The 22,825-nt window shown below is 34.1% G+C and overlaps 1 protein-coding gene across 2 annotated transcripts in view; it reads left to right on the top strand.

Moving 5' to 3' along the window:
• Cfap299 (cilia and flagella associated protein 299) overlaps window positions 1-21,954 on the top strand; it is a 675,940-nt gene extending 653,986 nt beyond the window's left edge. For both annotated transcript variants that reach the window (XM_047567085.1, XM_047567084.1), the window contains exons 5-6: window positions 5,106-5,235; window positions 20,054-21,954. In XM_047567085.1, coding sequence (XP_047423041.1) covers window positions 5,106-5,235; window positions 20,054-20,149 — 226 coding nt within the window. In that variant the 3' untranslated portion in view covers window positions 20,150-21,954. The remainder of the gene's footprint in view (window positions 1-5,105; window positions 5,236-20,053) is intronic.
• The last annotated feature ends 871 nt before the right edge of the window (window positions 21,955-22,825 follow it).

The raw sequence follows: 22,825 nt of genomic DNA, 5'->3' as shown, positions 1-22,825 counted from the left end.
TGAGATCTATGGTTTCTTTGTTCAATTTTTGTTTGGAAGATCTGTCCAGTGGTGAGAGAGGCGTGTTAAAATCACCTAGTATTATTGTGTTATGGTCTATTTGGTTTCTAAAATTGAGAAGGATTTGTTTGACATACATGGATGAGCCACTGTTTGGGGCATAGATGTTTATGATTGTTATATCTTGCTGATTTATGCTTCCCTTAAGAAGTATGAAATGTCCTTCTTTATCCCTTCTGACTAACTTTGGCTTGAAGTCCACATTATCTGAAATGAGGATGGATACTCCAGCTTTTTTGCTGAGTCCATGTGCATGGTATCTTTTTCCCCATCCTTTCACCTTTAGTCTATGGGTATCTCTTTCTATGAGGTGAGTCTCTTGCAGGCAACATATTGTTGGATCTTTCTTTTTAATCCAATTATCCAGTCTATGTCTTTTGATTGATGAATTCAGGCCATTAACATTCAGGGTTATTATTGAGATATGATTTGTATTCCCGGTCATTTGGTTCATTTTTTAAATTTTATTTATTTATTTATTTTTGACACAACTTGGTTCCTCCTTTATTTGACAGTTCCTTTAGGATAATTCCTCCCTTTGCTGATTTGCTTCTTTGTTTTTTATCTCTTCCTCATGGAATATTTTGCTGAGAATGTTCTGTAATGCTGGCTTTCTTTTGCAAATTATTTTAGTCCGCCATCTTGAAACTCCCCCTAGGGACACTTTCTTCCCTTGTTTTCTCATGTTGTTCATGTATCTGCCCTTCTCACAGTGGAAATCTGAGGTATTGCAGTTTTCCCCCATACGCTTATAATTTCCCTGCAGGCTTCCAATACCTCACCTGGAAGTGAGAGATCAATATTAGCATACAAACAATATGCGTCCTTAACCCAAATAATCCCTATTAAGATATTAACCATATTGCCATAATAAACAGAGATGATGACTTTGATTATTATCTACAACATAACCAATAGTTTGCAATAAGGACCACAATTTCTAATGGTGGACAAAGAAGATGGGTAGGGGTGTAGGATATAATGTTAATGAGATAAGAAGTGAGGCTATAGATGTACTATGTCATAGGAAGAATGAAAGCGGAAGTAAAAGAAATTGGTTGTTAGCATGAGAAAAGGGAGAAAGAGTCGCCAAGGAAATAGATAGATAAGAGAAAAATAGAAAGAGTGAGAAAAATATTAATAAAAGAAAAGAAAAGTAGCAATAAGAGTAGGTATAATAGGAATAATAATACTACTAATAAAAAATTCTGTAATAAATATATACTGTAGTGTTCAAACCTCCTAGTCTTCAGCCTGATGCCTGAGAGGAACTTGATAATGTGGTGTCCCAAGAAGAGTGCTTTCCCACTAGGGATGGTGGCGTCCAGGTCAGGAATAATCCAAATCTTCATCTTGTAGGCTTAGGACCAGACTTCCTTATCATGACTCCCAAAGCACAAAAAATAAAAGCAAGAACCAAAACTAAAAACCTTTTTCTCAGCAAAGGAAACAATCAACAATGTGAAGAGAGAGCCTACAGAGTGGGAGAAAATGTTTGCCACAAACACTTCAGATAGAGCACTAATCTCCAGAATCTATATAGAACTCATAAAAATTTACACCAAGAATACAAATAACCCAATCAATAAATGGGATAAGGAAATGAACAAACACTTCACAGAAGAAGATCTACACGGAATCAACAGATATATGAAAAAATGTTCAACATCTCTAATAATATAGACATGCAAATCAAAACTATTCTAAGATTTCATCTCACCCCAATTAGAATCTCTATTATCAAGAATACAAGCAACAATAGGTGTTGGTGAGGATGTGGGGAAAAAGGTACACTCATACATTGCTTATGGGGTTGCAAATTGTTGCAGCCACTCTGGAAAGCAGTGTGGAGAGTCCTTAGAAAACTTGGAACGGAACCACCTTTTAACCCAGCTGTTCCACTCCTTGGCCTGTGGCCAAAGGACTTAAAATCAGCATATCACAGTGATGCAACTACATCAATGTTTATAGCAGCTCAATTCACAATAGCTAGATTGTGGAACCAACCTAGATGTCCTTCAATAGATGAATGGATAAAGAAACTGTGGTATATATATATACACAATGGACTATAATTCAACCATAAAGAACAATAAAGTTATGGCATTTGCTAGCAAATGGATGGAGTTGGAGATATCATGCTAAGTGAAATAAGCCAATCCAAAAAAAACAAAGGCTGAATGATTTCTCTGATAAGTGGATGATGATACATAATGGGGGGGGTGGGAAGGAGGCAAGAAGGAGGATGGATGGATTGTATAGAGCAAAATGAAGGGTGGGAAGTGGATGAGGGAAGGGAAAAATAATAAAATGAGACAAACATCATTACCCTATGTACATGTATGATTACACAAGTGATGTGACTCTACTTCGTGTACAACCAGAGAAATGATAGTTGTACCCCATTTGTGTACAATGAATCAAAATTAAAAAAAAAAAAAGACTGGCACATGAAATGAAGCCTGTTTCCCATTGCTGTAGAGGAAAACAAAAGTATTAACAAAAAGTTTTGTCTTCAAAAATACATACTACACAAAAATAAAAAGTATATGCTATACAAATTGACTTCTTTATGTATATAAAGAGCATTTTTATATGAAAATCTACCCAGATTTCTATAGGACTTTCATTCTGAGAGCTGAGATATAAACCATGCCACTTGAACTATGACTCATGAATTTTGCTGGAGTTATCTATATTTAAATATCTCATAAATAATTGCCAAGACATATATGTCAAATTGAAAATCACACCATGTCCTATCTTCCAGTTTAACATTCTCCTAATTGAACAGTCATTAAAATAGAAGTCAAGCCAATTTCTTTCTTTTTTTAAATTTTTAAATTTTTTTCTAATTAGTTGTACATTTTGATAGATTGCAGGATCACATTGGTTATGCAGTCATACATGCACGTATGTGACATAATAATGTTTGTTTCACTCTACTGTCATTTCCCCCCATACCCCTTCCCCTCCCTTCACTCCCATTTACCTAATATAAAGTAACTCTATTATTCCCTAGTGTCCTTGAGCTTATTCTGAATTAACTTTCATATAACAGAGAAAACACTCAGCCTTTGGTTTTTGGGTTTGTCTTATTTCACTTAGCATAATATTCTCTAACTCCATCCATTTACCAGCAAATGCCATAATTTTATTCTTCTTTAAAACTGAGTAATATCCCATCATATATCACATTTTCTTTATCCATTCATCTATTGAAAGGCATCTAGGTTGGTTCCATAGTTTAGTTACTGTGAATTGAGCAGCTATGAACATTGATGTAGCTACATCACTGTAGTATGCTGATTTGAAGTCCTTTGGGTATAGGCCAAGAAGTGGGATAGCTGGGTCAAATGGTGGTTCCATTCCAAGTTTTCTAAGGTTTCCTTAATGGTTGCACCAATTTGCTACCCCACCAGCAATGCATGAGTGTACCCCACATCCACGACAACACTTATTGTTGCTTGTGTTCTTGATAATTGCCATTCTGATTAGAGTGACATGAAATCTTAGAGTCATTTTGATTTGCATTTCTCTAATTACTAAAGATGTTGAACATTTTCTCATATATTTATTGATCAATTGTGTATCTTCTTCTGTGAAGTGTCTGTTCAGTTCTTTAGCCCATTTATTTATTGGGTTATTTGTATTCTTAGTGTTAGCTTCTTTCTTATGAATTAAGCTGAATTAGAAAACCCATCTTGGATGGGTGCAGAGTCAAATTAGCTACCAGTTCTTTCACCACTGAATTGAATTCACCATCAGAACCACAGGACCCTCTACTCCTCTTCTCCAATGCTCATCCCTGCTTTCTTATAGAGGACTGACTAAACAGAGATGGTTGGAAAACCACTTTTTCTTATTTGTGCCATAGAAAGGGTAGCAGGGAAAGGGAGCAAAGAGTTCTTACTAAAATTTCCCATCCCAGTGACTTAGATATATGATCTGCATAAGAATCTGATTTTTGAAAAATTTGAAGGTAAACATATTACATTTTCATTTAATAACACAGAAGTGGTAATGTTGATGCCTCAAAAAGCAATATAATTCAGAGTGAGTCTAATCAATGAAATTCTGTCTTTCAAAATGTTGGATGGGAATAATAGGATGGGGGGAAAACATTAAAAATAAACACTACAAGTATTTGAGAGGTAGTTTAGTCCAGGAGCTATATATGTGGGTTATCTCTGTGACTGTTATTTTAAATCAACATAATATTAGAAATGTTACTATGAATAAGATATACAAAAATAAGTACAGATTCTACCAATTCAATTTAAATGACAGTATTGTATTCAGTTTTGACAAGTAAGTATAAAACAACATGTGGAAAAAATAGGAAGTTTCCACAGAAGATTTTTTTATAAAGAAAAAATGCTAGACAACAATGTTGAATAATTGAAAGAGCACATGTAAGCTTTGAAACACAGAGATTTCAGATTTGAGTTGAAATATTATCCATATGATGTATAAGTTGCAGGACCTTTAACCTTGCTAGTTGACCTGGCCTCATCTCCTACCTTGTCTGTGAAATGAGAGTGATTTTACAGGGATGTTGTGTTACAATACATCACATCATGTCTGCCCTATGATAACCACTCAAACACATATAGTTTCCCCTCTCCCTGGGAAACATATTGAAAAAGAAAGCCTGAAAGAAATAAATTGATTTGAAATTATTTCAAATGAAAAGAAGTGATTTAGCCTGCTTTTCCTTCCAGCAAACAGTCTCTTTATCCTGTGGAGTCTACAGTGGAACAAATAACCTTAAATTGCATCAATTTTCTTTTTGACTTCCTGAGAATTTAATACTGGAATAGGTCCTAGGTCCTAGTGTCCAAACCAGGAAATCATGCAAAATCATTTTAAATATATCTAATCTCTTCTGTAAGAATTTGAATCTCAGATGTGTTCTACATGGTTGTACATACTGTCCCTATCCATTTATCTTGAGACTGAACCATCCCAAATATTTTCTGAAATACACTTGTTAATGTAATGTATTATACATCTTAATTCCTAATAAATGTTTATTTTTGTAGCTTTTACAACTGGGAGAGTCATATTGCTGTTTGTAACTCAAGTCCCAATTATCAAGTGATTGCTGACAATCCAGAAGGTTTACTTTTCAAATATAAAAGAGACAGAAAAATTCTCAACGTAGACCCAAAGGTAATTCTAATTTATATTTATATATCTCTTCAGTTTTTATTGTATTTATACCATAATTCAGAAATCTATTACATATTTGACACCCTGGAGTATTTTTAGTTTAGAAATGAAAAACTCCTTTGAAACATAGGGCTTGTACTCTCTTTAAAAAAATTTTTTTAAATTCCAAAACCTAATAAATTATCCAAAATTCATAAGAAATAATTTGTGGAGAATTTACCTAGACCTTAAGAGTGGGAACAGTTGTTCATGCCTAGCAGCAGGATTAGATTAGAAAGCCAGCAGACAATGCATCTATTTACTCTAATCTGGAGATGTCTGTTCACTTTTTTGCTCTAAATGGGGATGTGAGTTATTTAGGGAAGGATTCTTACCTAACATTTGTACTCCACATTCTAGCATCACTCAGTATATGTGACTAATACTGAAAAAAATATACCATTAGTATATTTCTAAGTGTTAACTTAGAAAGCGCATTTGTGTTAAATGTGTCCCATGATATTTTGTATTTATTTAAGGAGAATTTACATTCCACATATTTTCAAGGACTGCAATTCCATCATGACATTTTATCATGACCTGTCATATGTCTGGGAATGAAAGTTGAAACTCCATTTAGCATCATTATGTGCTTGGTTTGTTTAGATGTTGGGGGTTTTCTTAACTTTTGAAAAAATATGCTATTCACATTCATATGACAAGATCAGTCTAAAATCCAGACAGTAAAATATTCCTTTAATGTGAAGAAAATAAGAATTTTGTGATATACATGGGTAGAGGCAAAGATGGGCCAAAGGAAAGGGGGACTTGAGTTCTAAATCTTTTCCCAAAACTTTTAGATATTCACATTAAAACAAAAAACGTTGTTTCATATTCTCTTCGTACAATTCCTGGCACATAAAATGTGCTCAATAACTGAGTCCAAAGAGTGGATGAAATTCTATAGCAAGAAATAGATTATTGTCTGCAATTCAACAGATTACTGCTGCAGATTCAGCTGCAAGTATCATAAATCCCAAGATAGTCACTTAAACAGAATAGCTTCTTTTCTCCCATATGGGAATCTAGATAGTAGCATCCAGGTTGGAATGGCAGATCCAAGATCATCTGGATCAGGGTGGCCCTCATCCTCAGAAGCCAAATAGATTTTCAGTCAAAACAACTACATTCCAAAAGGAACACACAGGGCAGGGTGAGAGGATGCAAAAGACATGCCCTCCCTGCCCTTTAAGCTTTCCCGAAAAGCTACCACACAAACATTTTCACGTTCCATTGCATGAGCTTAGCCATATGGCCTCGTCTAGCAATATGGATGACTGGGAAATATCTTTCTTCAGGTGACCAAGCAGCCAGCTGAAAGCAGAAGTTCTGAGACAGGAAGAGAGGTTTGGGTAGACCACTAGCAGCTGCCAACACAATACTATCTCCTTTGAAAGAACACTAATCTGTTTTTGGTCTCAGGTTTCTCATAAAATCCTAAATCAGGAAATCTCCCTGGTCATATTTATTATGAATCAAGGAATACTAGAGAAGTTTATCAATACACCTTCTCTCTAGTAATACCTCTTTGCTTATGGTGTCAAACTGTGATCAGTTGAGGCACGTACAGAAAACTTAATAAATAGCATTCACAAAGTATTTTGCTTGTTAAACTAAATTAAATACAATAAGAAGTTTAAAATTATTAATAACCTTATTAAGATGTGTGAAACAGAGCTTTGAATCAGTTTTGAATGACATCATACTTATTCTATTTTAGGTTCAGTTTTAAATAATGGCATACTTGAAGAATGTATGTCATGAATAGTAATTTTTATGGACTGTGGGGAACCATTACTGAATGTAAACTATTACTTAAGTATGAGTCAAATAACTTTAATTAAAATGATCACTTTCAAATTAATCAGAATGTTTCAAAGATTTATTTAACAATACATAAAATATAGCATTTTCTTCTTTTTTCTGGAAGAAAATAATTTGAAGGGAAAATTTCCTAAATCTTAGAGGAAAAAACAAGGTTTTCTTAATAAGTAACAAGAGTAAACAATTATTCAGTGAGATGCCTGATGATGTTTATTTTAAAATAAAAATTGTATTTATGATAGTGTTTGAATTTTAATTTAATTTCATCATTTTTGAAGATAAAAGTTAAGGGCAGACTTTGTGGAAAGCAATTCTGGCTTCAGCATTAGGAAACCTATTTCTAGGCCTTACCTTACTATTAATTGGTTGCATGGCCTTGATAAGTTAACACATTTATGGGTGTTTAAAAAATATTCACAACCAGAAGATAAAGGCCTATTTATTTGTTTCTTTCTTTCTTTCATTGGTTTGGATTTTGGTTTTTCTGGTTTCTGGAGTCCTTCTAATGTACCAGGCTCAATTTTCAAAGATGTAGTCTCAAATGAGCCCTGAAGTACATACTTTAATATGAAACTATTGTGATTCTGCTACAGATAGTCTACGAACTTCAACTTAAGATTACCTTCTCCATAAGAAGACAATAACTTTCAGAGATTTGGCACTCTGTTCTCAAATATAAGTAGACTAACACTTCTGGATTTCGATTTTTGTGAACTAAATATAAAATTAGCATGTGTTTCTCTCACATAATTTCTTATTCACCCTCTTCAAAGATCCCTGATTATTTTTTTTTTAATTTCATGCATCCAACACATTTCTTATGGGCCTATTGGAAAATCAAGAAATAAACTAAAATATCTACTTTTTAACAACTGCAAGTGCAAATAAGAATTGTATTTCTACACTCAATATTTTTCTTAATAATTTTGCCAGAAATTCTTCCTAAAGCAAGCATCTTATAACTCCAACAGTTTGAGAACAATATTATGAGAACAATACAACTCAGCCCTCATTTTCTTTTCTTCAAGTATTGTCTTTGAAGATTTTATGCTTAAAATTAAAGAGTTCAAGATAAATGAAAGGTGGAAACCATGGTAAACAGGATGTGTTTCCTTTGTACAGCATAGACACAGACTCTTAACTCTGAAGTGTAGCTCCCATGAAACAGTTGTTTGTGAATGGTAACAGTGGAAAAAAGAAAATTGTGCAGGTCTTAGAACAAGTAATATGAGTTCATTGGTTAAGAAATTCCAAATGCATTAAGAGTTTGGTTGCATTGAAAAATAGGACCACTGGTTTTAACTTCCCTGCAGCTGTATAACATCTGGAACAAATAAGACAAGTTTCTATTTTTGAGTGAAGAATGCTTGTCTGAGTGATTCACACCCACCAAAATGTTTCCAGTGTATTATCTTTAGAGGGACTGGGTGGGAGCACTTTGCACTCACTCCCCTTGACTATCTGTACTAATGGACAAAATAGCATTTCTCTTTTATTTTAAGGAAATATTAATCCTGGGAGAGTTTGAGTCAACTCATGACGTAGGTGCTCTAAAGCTGGCATGATCTACTAATAAGTCAAGAGAGAGATTATATACAATAGTTAAAACAGGAAAAAAAATCTTTCTTAACTACACCAACTTTTCTCCCCTTCCCACTTTCACTCACTAAAATGGAAAAGGGCCATGCGAGCACATAAAACTTGGGAAAATACTTGGTCAGTAAGTATTCAAAAGTATTCATTGAATGAATGATTGAATGGATGATTCTCCCCCATAGCAAATAATATTGTTGATAACAATAATGTCACACTAATCAAAAGTTGAGTGGATTACATTACTAGTATTTAACTAGCAGTGAGAGCAAGAATATACACAAATATCTCATTCTAAATTGACCCAAATAAGTCAGGAAAAAAAAATTGCAGGAAATTATCATTGGAAAGAGATTTTGAAGAGGTTATGGAGAAATCTTTATTTGGTCTATGCTTTCAAGTCTTCTTGTGTGGTCCCAAGAATTTGTAATTTAAATTGTCTCAAACTATTAAATCAGAACATACTTTTTATTTATGAACAGACTCAGACAGCTTAAGCGACCTGCTCAAGGTCACATGCATAATTATTAATAGAATATAACAAGGAAACTTAAAAGTTAAATATTATAAGACACCATGGAGGAGACAAAACGAGCAAGATTTCAACTCTAGCACTTTAACTACTTATAGGTCTGGTTCTGTGTTTTTGTTTTGTTTTAGGCAACACAGAAATAGGCATATATAAACACACTGCAGTACAGTGGGGGCAGCACTGGGAAATATATTAGTTAATAATGGAGGAGGTAATCTTTGGTAATCAAAGAACAATCAGGAATCAGTACATAGAGAGAGGCAGTTAGTATCAAGAATGAAATCTTTTAGCCAAGGTTCATGAGTGTAAAACAGACAAAGGAAAAATTAAATAGCTCAATTTGGCTGCTGCATTGGCTTGGAGGAGTGAGGTGGGAATTAAGCATAGAGAAGTCATGAAGAGCTTGAGTTCAGGGTGATAGGGTTCTTGGAATGGAGTCAATAGGAAAGGGCCAAGGCTCTTGTGTAGGGAAACAGCAGAAAGAAAGGCATATTTTAAGGTGATTAAAGGGTGTAGAATAGTTCAGAAGAGGGAGGAAAACCCGAAGAAGGTAAACACAATAATCTGTGTGAAGTGCAAGGAGGATTAGAATTAGGTAGGGGTCCTGATATAGTTAGCAGATTTTAATTTGCTGTTTCCAGTATTCTAACCACCTGATCACTCAGGTAAATACAAAACTTAGAGAATATGTATGTACCTAGACAAGTTTTGAAAGAACTCACTTTACCCCAAACCCTGGAAAAGAAAGATGTACTAGAGCATATCTGGTATATGGTTGCTTGATAAATGGTTGCTAACAAGGAAACCAAGCCAAAATACATGTTTAAAGATCTTGGAGATGAGCAGTTTCTGTTAGATGGAGGATGTTGGTGAAATGAGAAATGCTTTTATGGAACAAACCTTTCTGGAGGCATCCTGAGTGTCACAGAGCTTGGAACCATGTGCAATACCAATTATGTGTTGACTTAGTAAGATGTGTTTCTGTTTTCTTTATGTTATCAGTACCTCTCACTGTCCATAGGAGCCCAAACTCCTCTTTTTTAAAATTGTCCACCATCATTCAACCATAACAAAGAGCTACTTTAGAACACAAGCTGTCATGACAAGAGCTCTTCATCAACATCCAGCCCACCATGGTTTGATTAGGGGCGACTCCTGATGAGTCAGTAAAGCATTCCTTTTCCTCCCTCCATCTCACACTGACCAGTCTGGAGAATCCAGGCTCCACCCCTGGAATGTCAAACTGAACCCATCTATGGTGAAGCACAGGAATCTATATTTCTAAATCTTCCCAGGTGATCCTAAAGATTAGTTGGATTTGATGTTCACTGCTTTACACAGTAATATTTTTTATTAGCTATTGCTTCACCTCACTGTATGTATATAAAAGAATCAAACTTCATTCCTTTAAAATGAGTTTTAGTTCAACCATCTTAGTTTTAATTAGGTTATATTACACTTTCCTGGGACTGCACAAAGAACTAGAAAGTACAGACTATCTGACAAAGGCTTCTGGACAATGTCCGCAAAATACCACTGCGCTAGATGCTTCCACTGATAAATATAGGTGAAGAGGGGCAGGACTGTGTTACCCCTTCTTACTATCACTGCCTCCTCAAGAATCATTTCGTGAAGTACAATTGTCCAGAGGCTCAAATGAAACTATGTATGTGATAGAAACTTGTAAAGCATTAACTGTGCAAAGTAGAGCAGGAACTCTTTCTGGTTTCAGCATTGTATCACCAATGCTTACACCATACTTGGTAGGTGCTCAGTGAACATCTGAGAAATGAATAAATTGAATATTAAATATTTGCTAAAGAAGTGAGTTGTAGGGTCAAAAGAATCATGGGAATTTTGAGATTAACATTAAAGTATTTTAAGATCTCAGGCACTAAAATCATATGTAAAACTAAAGTTATTTTTAGATAAAATTGACCAGAATAATTGACTCAGGTACCTTTTTTTCTCTTCAGTAGGTGAATTAAACCTCAGGGTTCTTTGCTGAACCTTGAAATACTAAACCTGGATATCCAGGGCAAAGGCAATGTGTCAAATTCCACTTCCTTTTCCTATTAGCAGAATAATATTTAGCTAAACAAGATTTAAAATTAAAAATAAATTTGACCCATAAAACACTTGTTTTTTGTTTTCTTTCTTTCTTTTTTTTTTTTTTAACTTGGGAGGAAGATTTCACTAGCGCCTTCTTACAGCTCCTCTCTTCTCTGTTCATTCCTCCCCAGCAATTCTCACCCAAGCACTTGCTGCTATTAGAAGGGAATGTGTTAATTCCTCCTTCACTCTGCCTGTCTTTGAGTTCACTGACTGCTCTTAATTTCCCTTACCACCCAGACCTTCAAATCCCAGTCTGTCACAGCTTTGAAATTGCTGTTCTCAAAATGGAAGCCATAATATTCCTATGGGACAAATGGTTCAAGTTTAATTTCTTAAGAGTTCCATCCCCCAATGAAAGTCCTCAGTTTTATAGTTTTGAGGACTTTTTCTTTTGCAGGGGACAGATAGAGCCTCTCTTGAACATTAAAAGTAAAAAGAATACATACGCTAAATAACCTGGTTTAAGCAAGGCTACGGTTTCTTCAATGTCTTTGGGAACGCCTCCTAAAACTCCATTTTGAAACTGGACTGACGCAGGGCCAGTGAGGCAGGGGACACTCACTGAATCGCCAGCAACACTTTTTTGGACCTAGGATTTTCCCTGGAGGCCTCTTGTAAACGTTGCTTTTTAACTATGGCACAGTCACAGTTATTAAGTAAAGCTGACGTTTTGCCAACTTTCTGGTTTTGCTGCCCAAATTACTGAATGTTTGCTTGATTATAGCCCTAAAACACCCACATACTAAGTAGCTTTTAAACATTTTCTCCTCTGGGCAATCACCTGGTATATCTGAACTGAAAGTCTACCACATATAAATTAAGTATTTACTCAACTAACTACTGCTAAAATCAATGACCTTAAGGAATACATTAAAAATTATATAATAGAGCTTGGCTTTTATGAATTAAAACTCCTAAAATTTAAATGCCATGTCCTCCTCTTGACCTGGAAAACTGATTTTAATTTATATGCAGTATTTATGGAACAACCCCTGGAGATAAGCACATTACTGTTAAAGAGTCCAATGTATGAACTTATATATGAAGTGTAACACAAGAAAAGTGAGCTGTAGGAAAGAAAAAGATTAAATATATAATTTTGAATTATGACATATATTGTAATGTTTAGTAGTAAGAGAGTATTAATGATAACCTTCACTGTGAGTCATATATATCCCAGGACAATGTCCATGACAAAGAAAAATTACCATTTCAGCTTCTGATTATAAAGATAGCCTAATCAAACATGATGCCAAAAGTACAAGGGAAAACATGACCCAAGGAAATGAGGAAGGAGGGATTTGGAGAAGAATTTAGCCCCAATTCTTGCTCACTTTTTCACAAAATGTATTACCAACAACAAAGGACGGTGGAAAAGAGGGCAGTCCGTTTCCTTGTAGATAAGATGATGGAGTACAAACAAAATCAGTGTTTCCTCCATGATCTCAAAGCCCAGATTTCCAGTGACAAAGAAGCAGGCACCAGAAAACACGTGAACCAGGCACAAGTCTTGCAGGTGCAAGACTTCAGTTAAGGAAATATTTCTAATTAAAAAAGAGAGCATGAATTCTGGGACAGAACAAGTAGTCAGCTCCCATGACTTCTTCTCAATCATTCACCCTGGGAAACGCTTACAATTTCCAAGGCACTGAAACCCCAAAGCAAGATTAGAGATGTCGAAGTTTATTAGAATATGTAACACAACAGCTTGAAGAGTGATTGAGGTTATTAGCAAGGAAGAAAAACCTCAGGCTGACAACATCTAAGTAGTCACTGCTGGTTAATAGTAAATAAAACTAACAAAGAATTCACAGCGCCAACTTGGTAACCCAAAAAACTAGCTTTCAAATATATGAGGTTTCTCCAAAGGATGGGTTCCTAACATCTTGGGAGACAAAATTTACTTTAAAATCTGAAAATTTTCATAAATTTATCTGAAATGCAAAAAAACAAAAATGCAGATATGAACAAATACAGAGTAATAGAATAATATTTTAGGATATTTGAAGACCTGCCTAAGTCCCTTAATCAATTCTACTTTGGGACTGTAGGCAGAGGCCTCCCTCCAAAACCTGGAAGCAGCTGAATGGGCTAGAAGAACTGCAGGATAACCTGGAAGGGGTTCAGGGATGTCACTAGGGCTCAGGAAGAGGAAAACTTTTAAGTGGGGCAATATTTAAAACAAATTAGAGTATCAGAGTTTTTCCAGCTCTGTAACTGGGGAAAATCACTTAACCATGATGAGCACTTGTCTACATCAGTTTTCTGATCTGTAAAAAAAAAAAATTATTAAGATTAAGTGAACATGTGTAAAATGCTTGCTACTGAGTAGGTGCTTAATGAATGAATGTTGCCTCTTGATGGCATGTTACCCTATAAACCATGGAAGCTCTAGAAGGATAATAATTTTTTACTGCAAAAGTTAAAAACTGAAAAGAATCTATATGCCCATGATTGGGCAGTGATTAGCTAAATTATGATATAGCCACAAAAGGAAATAGTAGACAGGGAAAGAAATGCCTTGGAGGAAGGGTTCAAGGAGTTCCCAGAGAGGTGGTGAAACTCAACTCCAGGGAGAATGTGGACTGCCTTCAGAAGGTGAAACAGCAACCCATTGGTGTGGGGTGTAAATATTTAGAGGCTGCTGCCTTTTATAGGCAAGGATCAAAGGCATATAGACCAAGGATGTGAACTGGGTCACTCAGGACTTGCAAACTTTCATGAATATTTTTGCATTTCATTGGTTCCTGGGCTCTACCTTTGAGACTTAATATCTCTCTCTCTTTTCTGTATCCCCAAATTTCTATTTCAGGATATAGTAGTTGAAAAAGTCAAAGCTCTAATTACAGACATTGACGTACTATGGAGAATAGGGAGATGTTTGAGATATGTTATTAAGTGAAAAACAGCAAACTGTGAAATAGTATAGCTAAGATTCTATTCTATGAGTTAGTCATAATTTACAAAAGAATTTCCTATTTATGAACATTAGAATTTGTTTCTGTTTTCCCCCAATTAACAAGTGATTCTCTACAATCAAGTTTAACTAACAAGTCTAACAACTAACAAGTCTCTGCAACTAAATTTCTCGACCCTCCTTAAGACAGATTTCTAGCATGGAAATTGTTTAGTCAAAGGGTATGTACTTTGTAAAGCTTTAGAGAGATGTTGTCAAATTGTGTTACAATTAGACCATATCAATTTATAGTTATCCCTGAATTGTTTAAGACTCCCTATTCATCATGCTCTATTTATTTTACATACTTTTAAAACTGTTAATTTTGCAGTCCAAATTTATTTGGGGTCATTTTATTTGCATGTTTTATTACTGGAAATGAACGTTTCTTTCTTATGAATGTGAGCCTATTGTATTTTTCTTCTGTAATTATTACTGCCTTCTACCTACTTTCTTATAAGTTTTTAGTGGGCTTTAAAAAATTATTGTTATTTTGTGTGTATGGTGATGGGGATCAAACCCAGGTCCTTTTGCAAGCTAGGCAAATGAAATACCACTGAGCTATATTCCCAACCCTTTAACTTTAAGTATTCTAGCATAAAGGACCAAAAAACTTAAGCTATCATATTTTAGGGACATACTAAAATTTAGATACTTTGTCTTTTTAACACTTGTAATAGTTTATATTATGAAAGTTTTAAATTTTTATAATATGAACTACTGATTTTCCTTTCTGATTTACTTCATTGTTTCAATATTTTAAAAGATTTCTACATTAAGATTGGGAAATATTTGCCTATGTTTTCTTCTAAATTTGTTTATGGGTTTCTTCATATATTTAAATCTACAATTCTGGGATTTGGTATAGGAAGGTTGGAGTTTCTGTACTTTGTTCCATCAACTATTGTTTTTCAGTAACTCATTACCTTTGATTTTATTCCAGTGTCTCATTTACTCATATTTTCATACTTGGCTTGGAGTCCCACCTCTCTTGGGACCTAGCAGTGGCTCAGGCAGAAGAGCTTTAGCAGCTCCTTGCAGTGCTGTGAACTTGAAGTGAGCACTTCCTACGTGTTGAACTTTTTCTGCCAGCCACATTGCTTGTTGCTACCTTCCTGTTTGTAACTACTTTTAGCACCCTTGTTATCTACACATGGAACAAATTCCAAAAGAAGATCATCAGGATCCTCATGTAGATAGAAAATGAACTTATATGTAATGTTTTCAATTCATGATTCAGTGAAGACCAGTAACATGGGCCAAAGAATGCTCAAAGAACAGAGAGAGACATGTTACAGCAATTAGAAACTCTAACATGAATTTATGAATAAATGCAAAATAGAATTACCAAAAGCAATGTGCAAACAAGTTCCATTCTGTTGAACACAACTACTTTGCATTATTACAGACAAGAATTATTTGAATTTTTATCAGATTTCCAAAATTGGCAGAGTTGCCATATAGATTAAAAAATGAGAAAACTTAGATGAGTAATCCTGATTGCCCATTTTAAATTTCTCACAAATTTCCCTGACAGTCTCTACCCTTCCTTTTATCACAATACTTTCAAGAAAATATTATTTTTTTATCATAAAATAAGGCTGATTTCATTATTTTTTGCCTGTTTACATAGATGCAGCGAAGTGTTACTTAAATATTGAACACATTAGCTTTACTTTGTGAATGCTAAGGCTGTATAATTTTAAACAAAAAATAAATCAAATTCTTCCTGGAAATTTCATAAGGAATATCAAATTGGGCTTTTAAAGCCCTTTTTATCTATTTTATTGATGCTAGGAAACCAGGCCCAAGAAATGTTGTCCACTAGATTTCACTTGCAATATCTGTAAATTTGGGTGAATTCCTCTCTTCTCAAAGTTCCCCAAACATCCTTAAGGTTATTCACATATAAGATACAATATTCTCAGGCCCTTGAAGCCAAAAAAATAGACCATTTTGCCTTGAAGAACTTTGTAGTCATTATTTCCTTAAGAAAAGTTAAATCTGGCCAAATGAGACTTGTTTCCAAATATGATATCTAGTCAAGGCTTTGGTTTTATAATTTGTACAATTACATTCTGGTAAAAAGGATGACAGCTTCTTACTGAATTTATGCAAATTGCTAAATGGCCATTGAAGGTAAGGAGACTTAATAAGCATTTCTGGCTCCTAGAGGAATAAATGAGAATAGATATCATTTTAGAATGGTTAATTTTAATTTATAAAAGTAGAATCTACTAGATTTTGATGGGTTACAGTATGGATAAAAGGTGTTCTTATATATCCAGAAAACAGAACATAAAAATCACATCAACAATACTCCAGGCAAATAACCACAAGAAGATTTTTCTTATCAGATCATTCAGCCATACTATAATGAATTTCTGCTGCAATGGGTTCTGTGTTAGTCACCATACACCACTCTTTTCTTTGACCTGAAAAGGTCAATCTTGGACTCAGTCCATCCATGAAGCAGTCTGTATGCTAATAACTCTGAGCTCAGCATTGAAGTAACAGTATTTAAAGCAGCTAATAGAATCCTTTTCCACAAGATTCTAAGGCTTCATCTCCTTACTGAAGACAGGAGTTCTGTTCCTATAACCTACAAGAGACTTTAGGGAAGGATCAGAGTAAAATATTTATATCTGTAGATAATGGGGATCCAAAATGACTGTGGTTGAATTACTGCTAACAATTTTCAAAATGTGAACTATCAGGTGGGGGTTCATAATAAGAAAAATGCAGCAAAGAAGTTCAATTCTTTCTGTGATATACAAAACAAAGATAATAAAGTCACTGCAAAGAAAAATCAGACCAAACATCTCTAAGGAAGATGATTAAATCTATTTTAGGAAAAGTCTGTAAATTGTATATCTGAATCAAAATTAATTTAATTAAAAATAATTTTATTTGAAGAGAAAATCTTGGAATATGACATATAATAATCCTGGCATAATTGTTAATGCCAAGAATACCAAGAAATTCAGTAAGCCGTCAGAAAGAACTCAACATTTGTATATTTAAAACAACTAAAGTTATAACTAATAGCACTGCACTATTATTATCTAATATCAAGCAAAGCACCTCTAGAATTCTGATAAACAGGAAAACCTGAGGAATTATTCATAAGAGTTGCAATGATTTCCCTGAGGGCAAAATCATGTAAGACACTAAGGGAAATGACAAAACTCCAAGGAGTTCCCATAAAGCTTACAAAACTTCTGAAATATTTATCTCAGTAACATGTCTGTACAGATTTACCTAGGTAAGGCTTAGTATCTCCTTTTTTTTTTTTTTTAAACCACTCTTCCTATGGAATTCTACAAATAAGCCTAAATATTTTTAGCACTTCTTTTCAAAAGTGAAAGACTCAATCTTTGTGACTTTTTTCACCAGGGGCCTTGGAGAAGTTTTAAGTATAAAAGATATACTGAAAGTTTAGTTTTTTTTATAGTTAGGATCCAATTATGGAATTGCAAAAATCAGAAGCAAAAAACTTTTCTGAGTATATCTGGAAACTTGAATAAGGTAAGATTAGGGTACCAGAGAAATACCGAGTTAAATATTTAAACTCATTTTTATGTGTGTAGGTGCTGGGAATTGAACCCAGGGGCACTCTAAAACTGACTTCCATCCCCAGTCCTTTTTATTTTTCATTCTGAGACTGGATCTTGCTAGGTTTCTGAGGGTCTAAGTTGTCCAGATTCATCTCAGACATGATCTTCCTCTCTTGTCTCAGCTTCCTGAGTTCCTGGTACTACAGGCATGCATCATCGTGCCTGGCTATTTAAACATTTCAAGCAATAAAATATTTAAAAACAAACATAGAAGTTTTTATGTTTGTAAAGAGCCTGAGCTCTTTATAAGAAATCTTCTTTCTTCATTTTCTTTTATTATTTTTCTTTTTCTTAAATAATGAAGAATGTAAAAGAATTCAATTACAAAGCACAAAAAATTATTCTTGAAATACAGAATCTATGCTGTTTAGAGAGATAACATAGACAGGTTTTTGAGAAGTCTTTCATTTAAGAGGCAAAGAAAAGAAATCAGTAAGCTAAGAAAGCAAGTCCATCAAATTGGGCCAAGTTTGTGTGTGTGTGTGTGTGTGTGTTGCTAGGAATTGAACCTAGGACTTCGTGCATAAAATTGGACCAACCTTACTAAAATTTTAGCACATTTCAGCTTCTTTTAAGACCCCAGTATTATCTACCAAGTCAAGTAAAATGTCCTTCCAAAATTTGCCCTTCATTTCACCTTTTCATATCACAGAAATTCTTATGGATGCCATGACCACACACACACAAAATTGCATTAATACTTAAGATGTTATTTCTGTTAACAATTAATTTGCATCTTAGACAAGAATATAATATTTTTACTATTAGTAGTTTTGTACAAGTGAAAGAATTATAATAAAGCTTGAAAATTCAAGATGGAAGAAGTATGAGAAAATCTCATAATAATGACATGATAATTTTTAAAAAAAATTATAAAATATCACAAAAATGAGTAGCACATATAACTTGGATTGGGTGAGTCAAGAAACTCACTCTTTTTGTTGTACCCATTTTGAAGAATTTATAGTTTTCATGACTGTTTAATAAAACATGGATTCAAAATATTATTTTTCAAATGGTATAAGATATTTAAAACTATGTGGGAAAAACAATACCAAAGTTTCTCTCTAGCTCCAGTTCTAAGTTTCTTATCATTTATTTCTATAGTAGAACAATCATAACTTTTGTATATCAAATTCACAAAAGGCTCAATGGCAAATATTTTCCAATTGTCATGTTGTGCAATTCTTTCAGTTGTTTTTTCCCCTTTAAGAATTAGCTTCACCTATGTTCTCTCTTCTCTTTTTATCAATACCACATTACCAAATAGTTTTTTCCACAGGAACTCCATAGGGCCAGTCAATATACTTGACAATCCCAAATAAACATAAAGAGATCAAACTTTTTTGTGGATTATAATTTCAAGGGGATAAAAGCAGATAAAATGGTTTTCATACTGAAAAGAAAGCAGGTCTTAGGAATCTCCATACTGCTTTTCATAATGGTTACACCAATTTGCATTCCCACCAGCAATGTGTGAGACTTCCTTTTCCCCATATCCTCGCCAACATTTATTGTTGCTAGTAGAGTGAAACAGACATGATTACCTGATGTACATATATGACTGCATGACCGATGTGATCCTATAACATGTGATCAGAAAAATGAGAAATTATACTCTATGCATGTATGATTTATCAAAATGTAAATATGCATTCTACTGTCATGTATAACTAATTAGAACAAATTTTTAAAATCCATAAAAAAAGAAAGCAGTTCTTCATGAAACCCACCATGGACAGGTCCACAATTCCATATTTGAGAGATTTTTTATTTGACAAACTGGAATTTAAGATAGCATTATTTTTGAATTATGGTCCTGAAATCATGTATTTGTAAAGCCCATCACTAGAATTTCTACAAAGTTAATAACTCATAGGGTAAAGCAGAGTCTAGGCTAGTGTAAGCCTGGAACACTGCTCTGATCTGAGGAATTTTTGGTAATGTCACAACCCTGGACCACAAAGCTCCTAATAGGACTCATCACTGCTCTTGAAAAAGAATCACAGGAAGAAACAGGGAGCTATCTCCATGGAAACAGCCTTTTTAGTTCTGTTTTCTGCAATATTGAAGCTGAAAGAAAATTCACTTAATGCCACTTACTTTATAGATTGAACTAACAGTGCAATTTTTGTATTTTAGGCTCCACCAGGTGACAACTCCACCAGAATCCCCATTCAGACAGAACTCTACATACAAGCTATCATTTTTGACCACATTTCCAGAAGGAAGACTTAAGCACCAACTTCTTAGGTGGTTTCCTTATTGTTTGATAAATTTAAATTGATTCTGTAGTCAGAAGCAAATTAGAATCATATAAATGAGTCCTGGCCCTGGAAAACAATTTAGAATAAAAGTTAATATAGAATTTAGAAAGAAAACTGTAATCTTGCCTGTCTTTATATTGTACAGATAGTCTCTTGATGTGATGTGGGGTTTTTCTTTTTCTTTCTTTTTTTCCCTCATGAACACTGAGGCTGATTGCAACAGTTCATGGAAGAGACTCTTGTTGCCACTTCAAAGATACATTAATTGGTGACATATTGTGTAGCTCAAATTTTCCAAAACAAAAATGTTCCAGGTCCCATTATTGCCAAATCTAGTGGACCAAGCATGATGCCATGTGGCACTGCTAGTGGTACTGTCTCCCAAAATCAATGGATATTGATAGGGATTTCAAGTAGTAGGATGGGCATAGGGAATACTGCACTAATACAGGTGATGAATGAGCAAATAAAATCTGAAATATTTCATGACATGATCATAAAATGAATGAAAGTGGTTAATATGTTTAGATGCCTGGATAACATGAATCCCATGACAATGAAGCTGAGGAAATGAAATCTAAAGGAAACTGGAGGATTTTAGAGAAATGACCTCACCATATTGGAAATGAACATGTTTTCTTAGTGTGGTCTTCAGGTAGCTTTTGTGCAGAAAAGATATTATGCAGAGAACACTTTTGTTTAAAATTAATTTTTGATCTTTTTCCCATTCAGTTCTCTTCCATTTCTGAACAACTTATTACTGAGGCAATTAGATGGGGCTAAGCAAAGCAGGAGTCTGCTCGGTGTGTGGTGATGGGAGAGTCCCGTGCAAAGTGTCAGTTCAAATGAGTTGAGAAGGGTATGTCCATCAGGGAAGTCATGGAATGGCACAAGGTGTCAGATCCCCAGCAGGGTGAGTAGAGTGCATATAAATTGGAATCACATGTGTTGATGTGATCCCATAGTTTTCAATATATACAAAAGATTGTGTGTGTGTGTGTGTGTATGCCTCACCTGCATGCTGTCCTGTCTACTGAGAGAGCCCAGCAGCAGTAACACCCCAGCATCAGTGAGCACACTAGTGCTCAGATCTTAGTTTATCAGCAGCATTTTCCATCAAAAATAAGCAGGGATCCTGGGGAAAACAACTGATTCCAGGTTCATGGAAGGAAAAATCCAAGAGTCTGGAATAGACTTTGCCAAAAAGCAAAGAAGTATTCATCAAATGAGAAAGATTTATCAAAAGGACGCATAACCAAGTTTGGAGAAGCTCCCGATGGCAAAATCAGGGACAGTGGGCATCAAAGCAACAATAGTAGCAGGAATCAAACAGGAATCCAGAGTCCATACTGATGCACACACATGAATAAATAGAATGTTGATGAGGAAGAGGATATTTACATAGTATCTTTCCACAAAACACTTATTGATTATAAAGGGATCAAGAGAAATGGCTGGCAAACACCAGCAAGTGATCAAGGACAATATTGTCAGTAATGAGGCAAACTGAATTTGTGCTCTACCAAATAAGATTTATGTGTGAATCAAGATTGGTCAAATATCACATCTTAATTGGATTAGCAAGACTTCTCTCATGCGAAGGAGAAACACAGCAAAGTTGTATAAGTCTGTGAATATAATCAAATAAAATCAGACAAACCCAAATCCAGGGACATTATACAAAATAATGGCCTGTAATCTTTAAAAGTGTCAAAATGGTGAAAGTGAAAGACTGAGAGATCATCTACACCAAAGAATAGAGACATGATAACCAATTCTAGCACATAATTCCAAATTGAATCCTTATGTGTAAAGTGAAATTTGGGGACAACTGGTAAAACTCAAATGGCTTCTGAAGATTAAACGGTAGTAAAATAAAAATGTTTACTTTCTGATTTTGATGATTATATTGTGATTATAAAACAGAATGTCATTGATTGGAGGAAATTATTCCAAAGCATCTAAGAGTCAAAGGGTATCATGTCAGATGATTATTTATAAATAATTCAAAGAAAAAAGGTCTTTGTGTTATAATTGCAACTTCTAAGCCTGAGATTCTTTTCTAATAAAGTAAATATTTTATGTATTAAATTTATAAATTCAAAACCCTAGTTTCTTTTACTTTAAGCATAATGTATTTATTTATTGTATTTATTTGTAGATTTGACTAAATTGCTTTCATGGGTCCATCTAAAGTTTAATTAACCAAATTCTTCTAAATATTTTAAACTTTATTCATAAACTTTTTTTATATTCAATTTCCTATGGATCTCAAATCTTTAATAAATAAGTCTTTTCATTCAATTAACTGTTGTTAACCTAATAAATTAAATGTAAATATAATGACTCATTCTGTCGAATGTTCCAATATGGTTTATAAATTTACAGAATTTCAATTTAAAACCACATCTGAATGAATCCAAATATCATATTTTAAATAATATATCAATGCTTACTATTATAGTCTATAGATTCTATAGACTATTATAATAATATATCAGTGCTTATCTATTAGAATCTATAGACTATTTAATAGCTAAGCATTAATATACCATTTTCTCTTAAGCATAACTACTTTAATTTCAATACAGGCATTTACAATATTTTAAATGCTTAATATTTATAGATTATTCCTATATTTAATGTC

The sequence above is a fragment of the Sciurus carolinensis genome, chromosome 10 (genome assembly GCF_902686445.1).
Source record: "Sciurus carolinensis chromosome 10, mSciCar1.2, whole genome shotgun sequence".
NCBI classification, from domain to species: Eukaryota; Metazoa; Chordata; class Mammalia; order Rodentia; family Sciuridae; genus Sciurus; species Sciurus carolinensis.
This window is presented reverse-complemented; position numbering and strand designations above follow the sequence as displayed.